The sequence below is a fragment of the Corapipo altera genome, unplaced genomic scaffold (assembly GCF_003945725.1).
Source record: "Corapipo altera isolate COAL_440 unplaced genomic scaffold, ASM394572v1 61411, whole genome shotgun sequence".
Taxonomy (NCBI): Eukaryota; Metazoa; Chordata; class Aves; order Passeriformes; family Pipridae; genus Corapipo; species Corapipo altera.
In genome coordinates, this window is record NW_020884875.1 from 15,531,197 (window position 1) to 15,549,762 (window position 18,566).

The following is an 18,566-nucleotide window of genomic DNA, read 5'->3' on the forward strand; positions in this document are numbered from 1 at the left end:
GTCTTCTCTGTCCTGACACATGCAGAAAAAATCTGCTACACCCAGGGGACAACGAGCATTACACACTACACCTAGATACCTGACAGTGTGATACACACAAAGCTTCCATGAAAGCAGTCATATGAGAAGATGAGCACTCTCTTTACTAACTCAGATACCCCTCCCTTTTTTGTTTCGCCCTGGCTTTTATGTAGAGATAATAATAGATTCTATCAATTTAGTCTTTGCATCCTCCTTTTCCAGTGTCACTGATGGTTTTGAACCAGGAATGACATCACAAATTACCCTTTATTATGACAGTAACGCTTAAAAGCAAAAAGCAAGGAAGAAAGGGATCTGAACAAAAGCATTTTGAAAAACAAATACAAAATGTACAAGCAATATTTATTACACAGGGAACATAAAGTACATTTTTATTTTGCCATAACAGAACAATAACCAATTTTAACAAATTGCCTGCATTTTTAGAATATATACAGATGCTCCGTAATCAGCGACCTCAGCAACAGTGCTCATCTGCCACCCAGTGTCTATTTGCTTTTTTCCTGTCTTACAAAAACACACAACCTGAAGACTAACTGCCAAGATGAACTCTACGTTACTATTTATGTTCTAGTTAAATGTTACCAGCAAACTAGACTGCTATCAGAAAATATGAAAATTAGGCCGAAGAAACTAAAGAAACATGACTGATCATAACAAATTATTCAATGAGTCTAATCAGAAAAGTGGGGTTTTTTTCATCAAGTGTGTACCTAACAAAATGATGGAGTACAAGGAAATACCATTGAGGAGGTCCTTAAATTTGTAAGGGAGAGAAAGCTGGGGGACATGGCATAAAACTAACGCCTACTAATATCCTTTATAGTCTCAAATTAATTAGCATGTAGAGAAGTATTTACTTGCCTAATTCCTGAAGACACAAGCTGAGTTACGTTCCCTGGGAGATGAAAAATAAATTATAGCAGTGTGGTTGAATAACTGGAATAGATTGACTGTTTACGCCTGGGGCAGTAACCAAAAACTAACCTTACAGAAAGAGATGGAGGATGGAGAGCAAAGGAATCAGAAAAGCAGACGACTGATAGAAGAGAAAGAAGACATTTCCTACTTTGCATCCTCGAGTATTTATTCTAATATTATTAATATTAGAATAGAAACATACATGAAAGAAATATCAGCAGAAGCTACCCTCTGTGGTTGACAACTGATGGATTTATAGGACAAGGGGACAGTCAGTGGCTTCTGCTTGACCTTCTCTTGATTTTTCAGGATTGGCTTTCTCCAGAAGGACAGAAACCTGAAACCCAGCAAGGACAAAGCTGAATTAAAGCTAAGGGATGAAAATATTTTAAATTAACAAAACACCTGCTCTTGTAGTCTGGCCAGAGGTTACTAGCAATAACAAAACAGAATGTAGACAGGCCATTATTATAAATCATTTTTTTCTCTTCCCCCATCCCCCTACAAAAAATAGATAAGATTTTGGCTTTTAAAAGACTGCTTAATCATTAAATAAATGACTTGTCACAGACTTCAAAAGTGATGATGGAAAAATAAAAAGCAGACTGTCAAGTTAACCCAGTGCTACACTAGGTGTCAGAACACCGACTGTCCAAAGAATGGAAAAATTATGTAATTGACTGGAGGGGAGTTAGTAGAGCCTGACATTCAAAGGGCTCAATTTAGAGCAACATATAAGGGGACCAATGTATACCAGGTCATGTACTTTAGAAAGACAAAATCAGACACAAACACACTATATGTGAATACATATGTGAATATACATATTATGTGAATACATATTCATTACACCACCAACTAATTAAAAAACCTAGCATTCCTAGGAACACTTTTTATCAATTCAAAATAATTCCCCTATTCTCTATCAAGCTGCCACTAAGCAAAATCAAACTTAGCTAATATTAGATATATCTATGATTGTGTACTTTAAAGTTATGCAATATTTTGAAAAAAAAGATGAAATTTCATATCATCCATATCTGCATCAACTTCAGAACAGTCTGTACTTTGTATGAAAAAAATATCATGCTCATAGCACTGTAAGTGAAATTCTACAGACTCTAAAACAGCAGAACCACAAGGACAATTAGGAAATTTATATCTGGAAAATATTTGAAATCTTGGCCAATCCTAAAGGACACAACCCAAAAGAAAGAACGAAAAGCCCTAAATGCAAACACCTTAAGGGGTAGGTAATTTTCCACCGAGATTATGGACAAATGAGAAAATATGAGAAAGTTTTCCTTTATGTAAAACTTGCCTGAATATCTTATAAAATCAGTTATGATATCACCTTGTTATGATCAGGTTCTTTAAAATTATTAGAGAGATGCCGCTGACAAAATTAAGCTGCAAACAAGGCCATATGCCGAAGGCAATAGTACAGATTTTTATTTAACAATAAATGTGAGGTAGAGAGAGATATAAAGGAATAGGGAAGAGAAAGTGAAGGTGGAGTGGGGAGAGAGAAACAGAGAGACAGATTAAGTAGAAAAAATATCACCACTCTGTGGGTTCCAATGGCGTCCCGTTGTTCCTCTTCTTGGAGTTTTCCTGGTGGTTAGAGTCCCAGTCTTGTCAAAGTGATGGTTGCAGTCTGGATTCATCAAGGAAAGCCCAGGGTAGTGAGGGAATGTATCAATCTCAGCATATCAGTGAAGTGTGAAGGAAGAATCCTGTATCAGTGAACGAAATCCCACGTGGTGAAGGAAGAGGTCTGTGGCGGTAAGGAAAGAAATCCGTTCGTGAGCGAAGTCCAGTGTAGTGAGGGAAGACTGTGTGTGTGAGGGAAAAAGCCTGTGTGTGGTGAGAGACATACTCCATGGTATGGAAAGTCCAAGTGGTGAGGGAAGACGATATGTTGAGTAAAGTCCGTGTGGTCTTTTATTGGGCCAGGTGGGAACACCCCGCCCCACCCCAGCCACGAGGTTTACAATGCCTGTTGTAATACTGGATCACTGGACCTTTCAGGAGCCTTTGACACCTTTTAAGATGTTACAGCTGCCTGTTAAATCAGCACAGGTGAGTCAATTCTGGCTCATCAGCAGAGATTAATATCTTCAGGCTATGCGTCAATTGTCCCATTGCTTCCCTGGAGCGGAGTTATCACAGCTGAGTCATTTGCATAGAGACAAAGAAACACCACCCCTCCTCGCAGGATTTGCCTCTCTCCTCATCTTGTCGAATACTTAGCCTGTAGCCCGAGGTGGCCGGTAAGCACACCCTCAGCACCTGGGTGGTTACTTTGCACATTGTCAGCTTGCACCTTGATTGTCTGAGCCATCAGCATTCCAGTCTCTCACACTTGTGGATACATTCTTCTCCTGAGATAATTAGACAACAGCACTACCTTTATCTTCTGTCAAGTTCCTGTTACAGTCCAAATTAGTAGGCATGTTGAGGGAGTGGTGGGCTTCAGTAAACAGCTGCTTCCTTACACACCTTGCTACAGTGGACCAAAGTCCTCAGGGATTTTAACAATGTTTAAGCTGTAAACCATTTCAGTGTCTCGCACAGCTATTAAATGTCTTTTAATAAACAAATTCAAATGCACTTGCTGTGTTTAGCTCTTGTCTATTTTGTTACAATGAATTATGTCTCATTCAAAGATACTCTTCTCATGCCTTGCAGTGAAATTCTGACTCCTTTGAAGTAAATGGGAACTTACCACTGAATTTTATTTGGGCATTCATGATGGACATTTTACCTATTTAAAGAAGCTGCCCTCAGCTGTATTCCACTTATTTTATTAATATTTGCTGCTCTCTTTTTTTTTCCTAAATGCATCAACATCCTTCTTCAAATGATAGCAGTGTTTTCAGACAATATTTTAGCAATAGTCTTTTTTGTGATGGCTGTGCAAAGTCATGTTTTCTCTAAGAAAATGTGTTGCTTCACCTACCAGTGAAGCTCACGGGCACAAAAGGACACTACTGTGAGGTAAGACAAAAGATCTAACAGCATCTACTTCATTATAATTACTTTCATACTCCTCTTATGGCTAGGTAAATGTATAAGAAACTGCTCTTCAACAGGAGTGGGTTATATTTCCCGCTTCTGGTCAGAACATGGCTAGGGGGTTTCATTGCATAGAGACCTAAGAGTCATGTCTTCAGAGTTGTGTTCACCTTGAGACAGGCTAAAGGCTTTGATGAAAATTGTACTTTGTAGCTTCCACATGTAGTTTTTCACTTGTGTCAATAATAACCACGGGGGAAAGGGGAAGCAATCATGCCACTCAAAGAAAGGCCTCTTGTGAGCCAGATGTAAAGAATTTTAGAGAAACACACAGGTAGTGAGAGTATTTTGAAAAAGAATGGAGAAGACTCAGAAGCAAATAGTTAATAAACAGACTGTTCCTCTCAACTTCCTAAGTTCCTGTTTTGCAATGGCTTCAGCATGGACTTGCTATTGAAACAGGAGCCAGGCCTAAAAGAGTTAACTGAGATATCTTGGCCTCCTAAGAAACCTCAATACTTGTTTTGCTAGAAGAACATTTTAGGAGCACTGGTTAATATCATGTTCTGTTCTGCTCACTGGACCAAAGGCCTTATTATAAAAAGAATAGGAGTAGTACACACAGAGTAATAAATTAGGTAAACTAGACATTTGAATAAGATCTAGAAGGCCCAGAGCCAGTATTTTGCAAGCTTGAAGAATTCAGGTCACCTAATTGAAGAGGTCAAATTGAGGAAGAAGTCCATGGTGACCACCAGAGGGATGCAGGCTTGAGGAGAAGACCCCCAAAGTAGAAGACTGTGCATGTCTGGAAAGACTCTGCCCAGAGACCAGCCTACTTATTAATATGTATAATAAATGATGTAACCATGTATCTAAAGTGTATAAAATGGCTTAGTTTTGCACTTGCAAGTCCAGCAAGTTTGTCCAGCACGAGCTGGCTTGCTCCCAACGTTGAATAAACAAATACCTTGCTGCTTAAAGATAAAAAGTCTCTGAGCAGTTTCTTGGACCAATTTTTTGGATTCACTATCTCAGTAGACATAGCCATTGTGTCTTACACCACTTTTTAAAAAACAATCTTCAAACACAAATAACATACAATAATATACAGTAAAGTGCAGGAAAAACACTGAAGACTCCTTTTCTCACCAGTTCTAGGTATTAGAGTGATGTGTAAAATGGCAGCAGAACCACTCATCTATCATTTATTTGGATCTTCATTTGCATCACATATCTACCATAGAGAAAAAAAATCTTGAATAGATGATAGCCATATTAGAATTGAGGTATCACAGAACAACCATGTGTGAATCAAAATAAATTCAATTATTATCATATACACTATTGTCATGTGAACTATCCATCTGAGAGATGATCCTTCATTACCACTTCTATCAAAGCTCCAGATCATAAAATCTTAAAGAAATGTTAAATTCAGTTCCAGGAATGGGCCAAATACTGCATCTTATTATGTCAAGATACATGTGAAACAAGAATAACCTATCAGTTGTAAAGAAAAGTAAGATTATGGAATTAATTACAGCTTGTACAAGGCTTGAGACATCAGTTTCTAACCCAAGGCACCCAACAAATGAAAATCACCTTTTCAAAGCAAATCTCATGAGTCAAGAGAAGGAAAACAGGAGGAGGGCATTAATTCTGTCTCTTTGTGTTGATCCAAAATGCAAAAACTGAGAAAAATGTCGTGTTTCTTAGCCTGAAACACACCAAGAAATGTAGACTTAGGAAAGAAAAAGAGCATTCACATGGTATTCCTTAGTCCAGTCTTACACATGTGCATCAGTCCAAGTCTGCAGGACCCTATCTCAGAAGGGACTCATCGGACTTTGGCTTTATTACTGATAATCTCAAAAGGATGCCAGATTAACATTTATTCTTGGAAGTTCTCTCATTTTATATTTTTTACTTTTATCATCCCATGTAAGAAGGACTGATTTCATAGACCTTAGCATTATACACAGAAAAACATTTGATTCCTACAAAGAAATGATTGAGTGAAACCCACTATTTTTGTTCTTATATCCCATAAGGAGACTTGTTATGACCAACATATAAGTATTATCCATTTACACCACAGCAGTAATCCCTTTGTTAAATAATCGTCCCACAGCAAGAAGCTTCCCCCCATTTAACCTCCATTTAACCTAACCTTTTCCTTGCACAAACTTGCTAGCAGACTTTATACCCACGGCTCCAAAGAACCGCTCAGTGCCTCCTGTTTGGAGGAAGAGCTAAATAACCAACTTATGGGTGAGAAATTAGGGCTACAACTAGAGCACATTTTAATTTCTCGGGTGTATTACCACTGCAAAGGTATGGCCTCACTTTCAGCTAACTTCCATTCCCAGACGAGATCCAAGCTATTGACAACCACATAGCACCCCAGGAGCTCTTAGCACTGATCGTCCGCATATATATACAAATACACACACCTACACGAGTAGTTTGCCAGTGCCGTGCCTGCAAGGAGGTGATCGGCCCTCCACCGGCACGGAAGAGGCAGGGGAGGGGACAGGACAGGGGCAGCGGCAGAGACAGGTATAGAGGCAGCGGCACGAAAAGGGCAGGGGCGGGGCTGGAGCAGCGACAGGGACAGAGGCAGAGGCAGGAACGGGAACAGTGGCAGGGGCAGGGACAGGAGCAGCATCAGGGGTAGGGATGGGCAGCGGCACGGATGGCAGGGGCAGGGACAGGAGCAAGGACGAGGAGAGGGCCAGGAGCAGACACAGGTGCAGGACAACGGGCAGGGGCCGCTGTGGGGGCAGGGGCAGGGGAGGAGCAGCGGCAGGCACAGCCCCAGTGCCGCCCCGCCCCCGGGCCCGCCCGGCGCTCCGGCCCCGCCCCGCTCGGCGGAAGTGTCGCTGCCCCAGTTCCGGCGAGGCGGTGGCGCCGCCGGGACGGCAGCGGGCATGGCGCTGTGGCTGCCGCGCTCCCGGGACGGAGGCGCCCCGGAGGAGGAGGGCGAGGAGCGGGCGCAGGCTCCCGCCTGCCGCCAGCGTCTGCCGGAGGTGCAGGTACAGCCGTGCCCCCCGCGCGGGGCCGGCGGGGCCGCGGGCGCCTCGGCCCTGCGGGGGAGCGGCGGGGGGACGCGGGCACCGCGCGGGCGGGGCGAGCGCTGCGGGAGGGCCCGCCCGGCGGGGACGGGGGGGGAGAGTCTGGCGTCTGCCGCCGGCCCTGGGTAGCGGTTCCACCCTGGGCAAGCGATGTGCAGGGAGCTGGGCTGGAGTCATCCCAGCATCCCTGTGCCTGAAGAGAAGATACATAGGCAGTGTGTTTCGCTGTTGGCCAGGGCAAGATTTATAAACACCTTGTCGGGAATTCTGTGTGTTCTCACAAGAAACTGTCATTATGTTACTTTTCCAAAGAGTGGGATTTTCTTCTTGTTATTGCAGAAGTAAGGATGCTGTAATTCCGAAACAAAGCTGGGACAAGAACTTTGATGTACCTGCATTAAAGTTTCCTTCAGATAATCTTTTTTCAGCTTGTCCTTTTTGTACCCCTGCCAGAGGTTATCAGCAGTGCAGAATTTCATAACATGGTACTGGAACGCTGAGGAACTAATGCATATGGATGCTTTCTTCTTCACTCTTGGTGGAAAAGGCATGGCATATGCTATAGAGGGTAACTTCTTAAATTACTGAGCGTGAATTCCCAGCACACTCCTGGAAGTAATATAAGCAGAGTTGCTTAAGACAACATTTTTCTCTCCCAGCTATGAGTGATAACCTCCTCAACAAATTTGACCAAAAGGAGCATATGTTTGTGCTGGGCCTCAGCCACTCTGTAACTTAAATTCCACTTTCAGTGTCGGTTCAAGGAAGAAGATATTGGCCATCTGTTTAGTACTAATCCATACTGGAATGCAGGCAGCAGCAGTTACTTTACTGTTGTGATCTGACATCACCAGAATGATACTTTCTTCTCAGAAGTGTATATTCAGAGTATTGTCACACTTGGCTGCTGCTAATGTTGCAGCCTAAAGATAGCCAGAGGGGTTCAGCTGTGTCAAAAGTATTTTTACAGTCCAGAGACTTTAACTGATAGCAGTACATGATCCAGGATTTTGCAAATACACTTAACAAAGTTAAGGTGGCTTGAATTGGAAATATTTTTGTACAAAACACAGCTGTGCAATGCTATGCTTCATTACTCTTGCTGATATAATGCTGCATATCTAAGGTGCCTTCCAGGCGCATTATTAACTTTGGGATTTAGGCCAGTCTGCTTCTATACAAACTGTAAACAGACAATTTTCCCTCCATAAATAGCATGTCTGATTTTCCTCACAGACATACAGCCAGGGGATTGAATTAGCCTGCCAAAAAGAAAGAGAGTTTGTCAAGCACTCTGTAGAATGCACGTGGAACCTAGCAGAAGCCCAGCAAAAATTTGGTAGCTTAGCACTGCATAATTCAGAATCCTGCGATCAAGAGTCTGCTCAAGCGAGGACAGAAGCAGCAGAGTTGAGATGGAGAGAGGAAGAGTGGAGAAGGAAAGAAGAAGCACTGAACCAGAGGGAAAGACAGAATCTATGGAACGCAGATCCTGTTAGTAAGGAAGTATTTAATAAGGTATGACCCATATTGGTGTGCATGGAAAAAAAGTCTTAGGCTCTTTTGTTCATTCTGGTTGTTACTAGTCTCTGAATGGATTCTGTATCTAGTACAGCACAAAAATGGAGTATGTCCCTCATCTTTTTACCTGCGAATATCATGAAACAGATCCCCCTAGAATCTATGCTAAGGTACATGGAGGACAGGGAGATGATTTGGGAGATGGATTCACAAAGGGCAAGTCCTGCCTTAACCAACCGAGTGGCCTTCTATGATGGAGTGACCACAGCAGTGGCCAAGGGAAAGATTATAGATGTCATTTATCTGCCTCTCTGCTCTGCTTCTGTGAGGCCCCCCAAAGTGCTACGTCCAGCTCTGGGTTCCCCAGTACAAGAAAGACATGGACCTGTTAGAGCAGGTCCAGAGGAGGGCCACAAAGATAATCAGAGTGCTGAAGCACCTCTCCTATGAGGACAGGCTGAGAGAGTTGGGGTTGTTCAGCCTGAAGAAGAGAAGACTGCTGGAGAGCCCTTATTTACCTTATTGTGGTCTTTCAGTACTTCAGGGAGCCTTAGATGGAAGGAGACTTTTTCATCACACCCTGTTGTGATAGGACAAGGGGCAATGGCTTTAAACTGAAAGACAGTAGATTTATATTGGATATAATGAAGAAATTTTTTTATTATTAGTGTGGTGAGACATGGGAAGAGGTTGCCCAGGGAAGTTGTGGATGCCCCATCCCTGGAAGCAACAGAGTTCAGATTAGATGGGTCTTTGAGCAACCTGATCCAGTGGAAGACAGATGTCCCTGTCTGTGGCAGGGAGGAGTGAAACTCTGATCTTTAATTGTTCCAGCCAACCCAAAATGTGAAACTTAGTTTGCTTCTAATACTGAATACTATAATACAGATTATTTAGCGCAAAGTTTTTTTTATAGCAGAATCTCAGCTTTGATTTAACAATTTAATTTAAACGGCTAGCACATCTCCTAATTTCACTGATTTAGCTGCATCCAGGATGCAGTGTACATGGTTCTTATCACTGACACATCAGTAAGTTTCCATCTGAGGACAGAAGTTTCTCAGAGACTATAATGAGACTTTAAAACTCTGTTATGAGGTAATGCATATTCTAAAAGAAAACCTTCTGAAATATGATGTGACTCTCAAATTAGAACATAGCCCTTTAAATAGTAGCATATTAAAATATAATATTCCTTTATATCACTAAACAGTATGTTTGGAGTTTCTGTGATAGTACAATTCTTCTCTTCCTCAGAGTTTTATTAATCAAAAAAGAAAAGAAATAGAAGATGAAGCTGTGTCTGAACCACTTATGCAAAAACATGAACAAAAGATTAGACACTTTGGTGAGTCTGCTTTTCCAACATTTTGCAGTCCCTACAGTATTTATGTTGGTTTGCTCCTTCTTGTATAGAATGAATGCTAACAAATGAAAGACGTGGATAAAGACTGTTCAGCTTTATTTTATCAAGACAGATAATAATTTAAAAGTGAAACAAGGTGTTAATTGAAGAAACTTGTTAATTCCTGTGACCAACAAGAACTCCAATTGAAAAAATAATTAAAAATTAATACTCAACTGAGCTTAAGCTGTCCTGGTTTCAGTTGGAACAGAATTAAACTCTTTTTAGTAGCTGATACAGTGCTCTGTTTTGGATTCATTGTGAGAATAATGCTGATAACACGATGATTTGGTTGTTGCTCAGTAGCTCTTACTGTAAATCAAGGAGTTTTCATTGTCTCGTGCACTGACATCAGGTGCACATTAAGTACATGAGAAACTGGGAGGGAGCGTGGCTGGGACACCTGACCTGTACTGGCTAAAGGAATGTTCCACACCACAGAACACCATGCCCAGGATATAAATGAGGGAGTTGACTGAGAGGATCGGATCATTGCTCAGGAATGGGATGGGCATCAGTCAGGGGGTGGTGAGAAGCTATATTGAGTGTCGAGTGTTCCTCTTGAGTTTTTTCGTTCCCTCTCTCTCTCCCCCCATGCCCTTTTTCTCCCCCCACCCCTCTTTTCTGTCCCTCTCCTCTGCTCTCCCCCTCACCCTCCTGCCGTCTTCCCTCTTTTTCATTACAATTATTATTAATACCAGATGAAACCAGGACAAGCCATGAAAACTACAATTCTAGCGACTTTCTCTGCTGTTCAGTGGGAAAAGGCAGGGACATTCATGGAAGTACAAGTCGTGTATGAAAGGGCATGGGATTGTCCATAGCTCTCTCCTTTTAATAAATGTTTTTCTGGCATCTGTTAAGCTACAAGGGTAATGACTGATTAATGGACATGTTTGTAAACACCTACTGTAAGTATGTGTGCACAGAATTGTGCGTTTAAAACTATACTCAATTATCCACTAGGTGTCACTTTAGCTCTGTCATAATTATTGAATGCAATTAAGCACAAAGCTAATCTTTCAGTAATCTGTAATTTTGATGGTTCTCTAAAGTGCTTTCCATTCTTAGTTACATGCTGGTTTCAGACTATAGTATAGTGTAGCCATATTTAGAATTCCAGAACAATCAAGAACAGGATGGAGTTGGCAAAATTGAATTCTTTCAACAAACTTGTTTTTACTAAGCTATTTGGCTTCTAAGGCTCTTAAAGCTGTTTTTAAGAAAAGGCTTCTAGCCCTGTTAGCCTTAGCAAGCCTTGCAAGTACCAGGTTGAGGCACAATGCTGTCAGAGTATGCAAACAGTAGTAATAGGTGCAGGTTCTCTCAAGGACCTTAACTGCTCAGTGTAATAATAGTGGAATCAGAAGACATCTGCCCTGCCATGCACTTCAACAAGAAAAAAAAGAGGCTTCCTTGCAGGCTTCCTAGCTGAGAGTTCTGTAAAAGTACTCCTTATCAATCAGATTAAACTGTGACAGAAGCAACCTTATTAAAGAGGATGATACATATTTTCATACCTCCTAAATTCAAAGCCATGTTGTTATTTTAATTTGAAATACATAAGTCCATTGTAAAAGCAACAGTACATTAACACTTTTTGAAGTCTCTTGTTCCATGCTAAGTGGTGCCAAGGGGCAGTCTGGACTTCACTAGTGCATGAGTCCTGTTTCTGAATCCTGCTCTGGCTTCCAAGCAATAAAGAACTTACACAGAATAACTTGAAAACAGGAAGAAATATTAGCTGTTGCTTTCTATTTAGGGATTTGTTTGCTAGAATTAAGATGAGCTTAGGTCATTACCACTGAATGATCTTTAGCCCAGTTATGATGATACGATGATGGGTAAAGCTGTACATCTGGTACCTGTTGCCAGTAATGATTGTCAGTGATACTTGAAGGACAATTTCAAGTGGTCTGAGTATTTAGTTCTGATTTTTAAACTCAACTTGTTACATGAAGGTAGTATCATGATATCGCAATTCAAAGTTCTAATTAACTATCCAATACTGATGTGGCTTTGTTTTTTGAGATCAAGCTGTTCGTGTAATTAATTTCAATTTTTCTAAAAACCTAGCAAATCATGACTTCCATTTTTGATGTATTACCAGTTCTGTTCTTTGCATTCTTATTTGTGAGCATTTAAAGAATTTGTGTTTGTCAGAATCATTGAATGTAAATCTCTATCCATAAACTTTTTAAGCTATTTGAAGATGTAACAGATACCCACACCACTTTAGTGTGTATGAGAACTGATTAACAATAACTTATCAGTGATGCTAGAGATGCGTGACTGTTATAATCTACTTTTAGTATTTTGAAGTCTAATTATACCTCCTGGTAATGCTCTTTTCAGCATTTTTGCATTTTCAGCATTTATGTATAAATTCCTCAAATTTAGCTGCATGCTGTCATTTTGAGGTTAGTGAACTGCAAAGTTGTTACATATACTGGGGTATCAATGCAAGTAATTCCCTTGCTGCATTAAATCTTTTATCCATTTCAAATGTCTTATCTATATTTCTCTTATTAGGCATGCTGAGCAGATGGGATGATAGTCAAAGGTTTTTGTCTGATCACCCATACCTTGTATGCGAAGAAACATCTAGATATCTCATGTTGTGGTGTTTTCATCTGGAAGCTGAACAGGTATGAAGATGTTTAAATCCTTTGAAAGCATATGGTTTCCCACTTGCACTGTAAAAAAGGTGACCAACTTGATCAGCTGTTTAACTGTTCTTTCCTTCACTACTTTGTTGATAGTGCATTGTCACATATAAGTTTAGTTACAGCTAATTATAAGTCCCTTTGCTTCTGTAAGCATCAATTCACATCTGTTTAGGAACTGGAACAAAAGGAAATTATGCTGAATTTTAGAAATATAATCACAGGAATCTTCTTTAAGTCATAAATTCAACTTTTTTTTTTTTTTCCAGAAAAGAGCTCTGATGGAGCAAGTAGCACACCAAGCAGTTGTAATGCAGTTTATTATAGAAATTGCCAAAAGCTGCAATGTGGATCCAAGAGGATGTTTTCGTCTCTTTTTCCAAAAAGCCAAAGTAAGTCAACTTGGGTAATGATTTGAGAAACTCTTGATGTTGGACAAGGGATCAGTGTTTTAGAGGTTTCTTCTTAACCATATGAGGCTATATAATTTGTTGACTGACTTAGCCTTATGGGAAAGTGTTTTGTTAGCAATTATTTTCTATACAAAATAATTTATTGTAATTCCAGTTCTGAAAATGAAAGCTTAGTGGATTTTGCTTGTTCCAGGTGGAAAGCAAGGTGCAGCAGGGGGACAATAGGGGTATTATAAACAAGTAATAACTAAGTAACAACAGCAAACACAGACCAATTTAAGGACTGATTTTTGACTAATTACACTGTGTTTTCAAAGTGTACTTACCTATTGTCACAACTTTCCATTTTATCTGTAGTTTACAGTGGGGCCCAAAATAGTGTCCCTTTCTCATTACTGAAATAGAGCAATCCAGAGCTTCTTCTGTGCAGCAGAAATATGGAAAAACTGAAACTGTGGTTTGCTATAGACTACACTATGTTCAGTTATTTGAGACTGATGGATCTAGTATTGCCTAAAGGGGCGTAGTTAAAACGTGAGTCAGCTTGTGCTTTACTTTTGATCAGAGGGTTTCAACAAGCAGCTGTTATTCCAAGGGTACCTTCTGAATTGGAGTAAATGAAAGGCTAAAATTAGATTTAATTTTACATGTCTTTAGATAAAATCAATTACTTCTACATATAAATGCTAGAGATTGTCTTAAAAAGAAATACCTGAAATGTGGTTTTGAATTGACTAACATTATTCTTGAGTTGTTCACAGTTGTTATTCCCCAAAACTGCATTGGTTTTTTTCAGCACTGTGCATGCTTACAACCCAAAAGTAAATCTGACTAAAGTGCACGTATTTAATTATTCTCTTTGCAGACAGGTGAAGGCTATTTTGAGGCCTTTAAAAATGAACTTGAGGCATTCAAGACGAGAGTGAGAATCTGGTCACAATCACATGGCTTTCAAACTATGTTACTACATGATCTCAATGTCAGTCCTGGTTGTGTAGGAGAGAGAACATCTTTTTTACAGGTAGGTTTATTATTTCTAGAAATTAATTTAACTAAAGTAAGATTAGGTCTTGTCTTGAGAAGCTGTACCTTTCCAACATATAAAGAGGATTTTTCCTGGAACTGCTAGTGCTTGGGATATAGCATGCAGTATTATTAATACACAGGGCATATACAGGCTTTCTTTTTACTTCTAGAATTCAGAAAGCATCAGCGTAAGGTCAAAAGTGTGTTTGTTCAGTGCCTTTACATTTTGTATTCACAGTCTTTACCACAAGCAATGTAAAATAACTAGTCCTGTTCATGGGATCATTCTGGTAAGTCACAGAATCATGGAGTGGCTTGAGTTGGAAGGGACCTGAAAGTCCATCTTGTTCCAACTCCCCTGCCGTGGGACACCTTCCACTAGACACCTTCCACTAGACCACTTTGCTCAAAGTCCCATCTAACTTGACCTTGAGCACTTCCAGGGACCCCACAACTTCTCTGGGCAAGAAATGTCAAGCTTAAGGAAAGTTCTTTTTGTGATAAAAGCAAACTGAGCATACTTAGGTCTTTTTTAAAGTTCTAGTTATGGCCACATTCTGGAATGAAGATGCAACTTTAAGGATTGTCAAAAATTAAGTATTAGAGAAGGTGTCACAATTGAAAGTACTTATTTCAAATAATTTGATTAAATTATCTCTCATGTAAGATGATACAGCTGAATTTTAAGTAAATGTGCAGTTAGGTGCTAGAAATATTAAGATCAAACACAAGCTATTCCAGCAAATTTTAAAAATTCTTGACACACTGATGGTTGATGATTTTTTCAGAGCTTATTTTCTTACTATTGCAAATTTGTCCCATCATAAGATGGACAACACAAACTGTTTACTTAAACTAAAATCTGTTTCTCACTCACTCTCTTTCTTTCTCAGTATATACAATTGTGGAGAATTAAGCTGTCAATTTTTCATCTGTTGCAGAACACGGGAGATCTACAAGGTTCCATAAACACAGATGTCTGCAGTCTGAACTCTGTGATACAAAGAGATGAAGAAGAATCAAAAATGATGGACACATTATAGTTCTTTTAAGACTGAGGCCAAGTACTCCTTTATTTCCCTTTTTTTTTTCCCCAAAGAAACAAACATGGCTATTTTCTTGACACTTATTTTTCTGGGTACTGCACTTTATTTTTGGTGTCAGATTTTTTGTTGTTTTTTGTTTGGTTTTAGGGAGAAAGGGATTTTGAAGGGTGGGTAATTGAGAAAAACTTGTAATATTGTTTGAAAATGTGCTGCTAGGTTTTTGGTTGTCCTTGAAGAGCAGGGTTCTTATATTGCTGAATGTGAAACTGGATGTGTTTTCTGCTACTAACCTTGCCTTTCATGACTTTAGAAATTAAAGTTAAAAAAAAATCTGCACAAATACAATGTTTACAAGAAGCAGCAGATTCTTGGTAGAATCTGCTATTGTCTTACTACAGATGTGGACATGATTTACTCTGAACATTGGAGATTGCAACTGTATTCATGCTACCTTGCTGACAGTATAAGCTCTCAAATTTGGTTATCACTAATAGCAATAAATCAGTATCTGGTATGAGTATTTCTGATCTGAATGGATTAGATTAAAACACTGGCTTTCTACCTCTATTAAGGGGATATAAATGTAATATTGTACCTTCATTAAACGTAACTTGGTTTTGTCCTAACATGTAAGCAACACTTGTGTACAAATGAGTGCTGGGTTGTATGATTTCTGAGAGTCTGACTCTCTTCTTGTTCATAAGGCTAACTTTAGATTCTTTTTTTTAAACCAAGTGTCATTATGGGTAGAAGTGTTGGATGGAGTGAACTTGAGGTACAAGGGTCAGGCTAAGACTTCAGTTTAAACAAAAAGTTTTGTCACAGGTCATACAGGGTAAGGTGTCATGTGGCGTTTGAGAGGTCCTTCATATGCTACCACAAACCAAAGTGGGTTTCTCCTGTTTGAGTAGCTGGAAATCCAAATACTATTTCTAGACAAGGCCTTCCACAGAACTTCTGCAATCCAGAACTCTACTGTGCTTTTCTAACTTGCTGCTGTTACAGCAGGTCTGTCTATAAAAACATGTACTTCATTTGCAAGACTCCAGTGAAGACAGCTCATACCTCAAATAACGGTATCAGTACACACACTCCTTTACAGTATTGTTCAGACTGTACACAAGGTCTGGGAGGCATCTTGATTTCAATAGTTCAATGAATACAGTCTACCTGCAGTTTTTAGTTCAGGCAAAACAACAACCCAGGCAATGCTACAGGCTGGGGGAAGAGTGTCTGGAAAGCCAGAAATTACCTGGGGTTCCTTGTTTACAGCAGCTGAACATGAGCCATCAGTGTGCCCAGGTGACACAGAAGGCCAATGACATCCTGGCTTGTATCAGAAATAGTGTGGCCAGCAGGACCAGGGAAGTGACTGACCCCCTGTACTAGGCACTGATTACAGGAATCCTGTGTTCAGTTTTGGGCTTCTCACTCCATGAAGGATGTTGAGGTGCTGGAGCATGTCTGGTGAAGCAATGGAGCTGGTGAAGTCATACTAGGAGCAACTGAAGAAGCTGGGGTTGTTTAGCCTGATGAAAAGCAGGCGCAGGGAAGACCTTATTGGTCTTTACAACTACCTGAAAGGAGGTTGTAGCCAGGTGGGGGTTGGCCTCTTCTCCCAGGCAATTAGCAATAGGATGAGAGGAAACGGCCTCAGGGTGTGCCAGGGAAGGTTCAGGTTGGACATCTGGGAGAATTTCTTCATTGAAACGGTGGTCAGGCATTAGAATGGACTGCCCAGGGAGGTGGTGGACTCCATCCCTGGAATTGTTCAGGAAATGACTTGACACAGTACTCAGTGCTATTTTCTAATTGATATGGTGGTGATTGGTCAGAGGAAGTCTTTTCCAACCTTAATGTTTCTATGAAAAGCCATGCTGGAATCCAGTAATCTTCAGGTTTGGTTACAACAGAAATAGGGAAAAGTCTAAGTCTGCAGCCTGTATCAGAGTATAGACTATTAGTACAATAGTCTGTATTGTACTAATTGGTACAAATGCAGCAGCAGATCCACAGACAGAAGTAGCTTTTCATGTGCTCTGTAGCATTCTTTGGCAGACAGACTGCAGATAAAGCAGCAAGCAGCAGCTCTGTCCCACATGCAAATTGAAGATAACCAGGTTCAGTAAGATTTGTATTTTTCAAGCTTGACAGATACTCCAGAAAGGATAAGTAAACACTGACACTGCTTCCTCCTTATTAATTAGTTAATTATTAAGGGAAACTAAGGGAAAACTAGAACTTCAGGTTGTTTTTTAACTGAATGTTATGTGAGGATAGTAAGGGCAGTGTAGCACAGTGACTTGCAGTTGCTACCATTAGGAGTAAAGCCATTGATCTAGCAACCTGTGGTACACTGAGAGTTATTTTTTAAGTTTCTAAGGGGATAAATTGGATGGTGTGGGAATAAGCGTCAGATAATAAGGACATTCCTTCTCCCTTCTGACTCACTGAAACTTACGTAGGCTGGCAAAAATCCCCAATCATCACTGCTTTTTACTGAAATTAAAATGCAAAAATCAGGGTAAGCAGCAAATCAGGATTTCGCACTGTAATATGGTACCTACTGTTTTCTTACCATGACTTTAGGGAAGTTTATCTCTAAACTCAGTCTGCAGCCTCCATATAGGCATTTCTGAAGAGCACAGTACAAGTGGGCCCCTTTTTTGGCAAGCTTTCTTTAAAATGTAAGGAAAACTGATTGTAGTGATAGCTGCTTACTGTATTGCTCATTTATAGTAATGGTAAAGCTTTACAAATTCTGCAATGACCATTTTTTTTTAGATTCAAACATGTCTCAAAATTGATAGTGCTAAAACTTGATGTGCAAATGCAGTCCAAGGTACATCAACATCACAGCTCTGCAGCTGCCTACAGGCACTGCAAAAGGAGATTGGGACCTGCATTACTAGAACAGAGCTACCTTCAGACATTGCCTAGACATAGTTGTTTGTTTCTCAGGTTTTGCTGACTCTTCTTTAAACTCTTGATCTGGTGAGCATAAAAAAAGGGCTAGGAGAGTTCACTGAAAAACAGCAGTGTCTGCATTTCCTGGGCTGTCAAAAAGTGTGAATTGTGAAGGTTTGTAATTCCAGTTATCTAGTGAATAAATAACACAAGAGCAGGTCAGAGACAAGAATCTCATCTAACTGTAGCTTTACCAGATTACACTTAATCTGTTCAGTATCTGATGTCTTTTTACTGATAAGGTCTTAGAGAGAGGCTTTACCAAATGTGTTACACATCATTGAAACTCTATTTCCTATGCCTGCAAGGTAGTTGCTCTGAGGGCAGAAGTATAAACTTAGTAATAAGACAAATTCATCCAAGCAAGTGTTAAGTGTAATTTAAGACAAGCAAAACCAACTAACATCTGTGCAAGCAAACTTACAAGAAGATGACTCTTTCATGGGATCAACCCATCTGTGATG

The 18,566-nt window shown here is 40.1% G+C and overlaps 1 protein-coding gene and 1 long non-coding RNA gene across 3 annotated transcripts; one reads left to right on the forward strand and one right to left on the reverse strand.

Moving 5' to 3' along the window:
* Positions 1-365: 365 nt before the first annotated feature.
* LOC113943270 lies at positions 366-6,785 on the reverse strand. Of its 2 annotated transcripts, XR_003526267.1 has the most exons (5): positions 6,309-6,785; positions 5,587-5,701; positions 5,134-5,218; positions 2,528-2,740; positions 366-1,300 (listed from the first exon to the last, which is right to left on the reverse strand). It is a non-coding gene; the product is annotated as an uncharacterized LOC113943270 (long non-coding RNA). The 2 variants fall into 2 exon arrangements; XR_003526266.1 differs by lacking the exon at positions 366-1,300 and having other exon boundaries at positions 2,198-2,740.
* A 108-nt stretch (positions 6,786-6,893) lies between these two features.
* On the forward strand, positions 6,894-15,761 carry CDC37L1 (cell division cycle 37 like 1). Its single transcript, XM_027635100.1, has 7 exons — positions 6,894-7,019; positions 8,295-8,576; positions 9,837-9,927; positions 12,517-12,632; positions 12,920-13,042; positions 13,929-14,084; positions 15,031-15,761. The coding sequence occupies exons 1-7, from the start codon at positions 6,915-6,917 to the stop codon at positions 15,130-15,132; spliced, it is 975 nt and encodes a 324-aa protein (XP_027490901.1). The 5' UTR covers positions 6,894-6,914; the 3' UTR covers positions 15,133-15,761.
* The last annotated feature ends 2,805 nt before the right edge of the window (positions 15,762-18,566 follow it).

Bases quoted from the DNA above. Each gene is read 5' to 3' on its own strand.
- CDC37L1 (XM_027635100.1), top strand. From the start codon at position 6,915: ATGGCGCTGTGGCTGCCGCGCTCCCGGGACGGAGGCGCCCCGGAGGAG. The intron at 7,020-8,294 runs GTACAGCCGTGC...TTTTCCTCACAG, and splicing joins AGCGTCTGCCGGAGGTGCAG to ACATACAGCCAGGGGATTGA. The intron at 12,633-12,919 runs GTATGAAGATGT...TTTTTTTTCCAG, and splicing joins TTCATCTGGAAGCTGAACAG to AAAAGAGCTCTGATGGAGCA.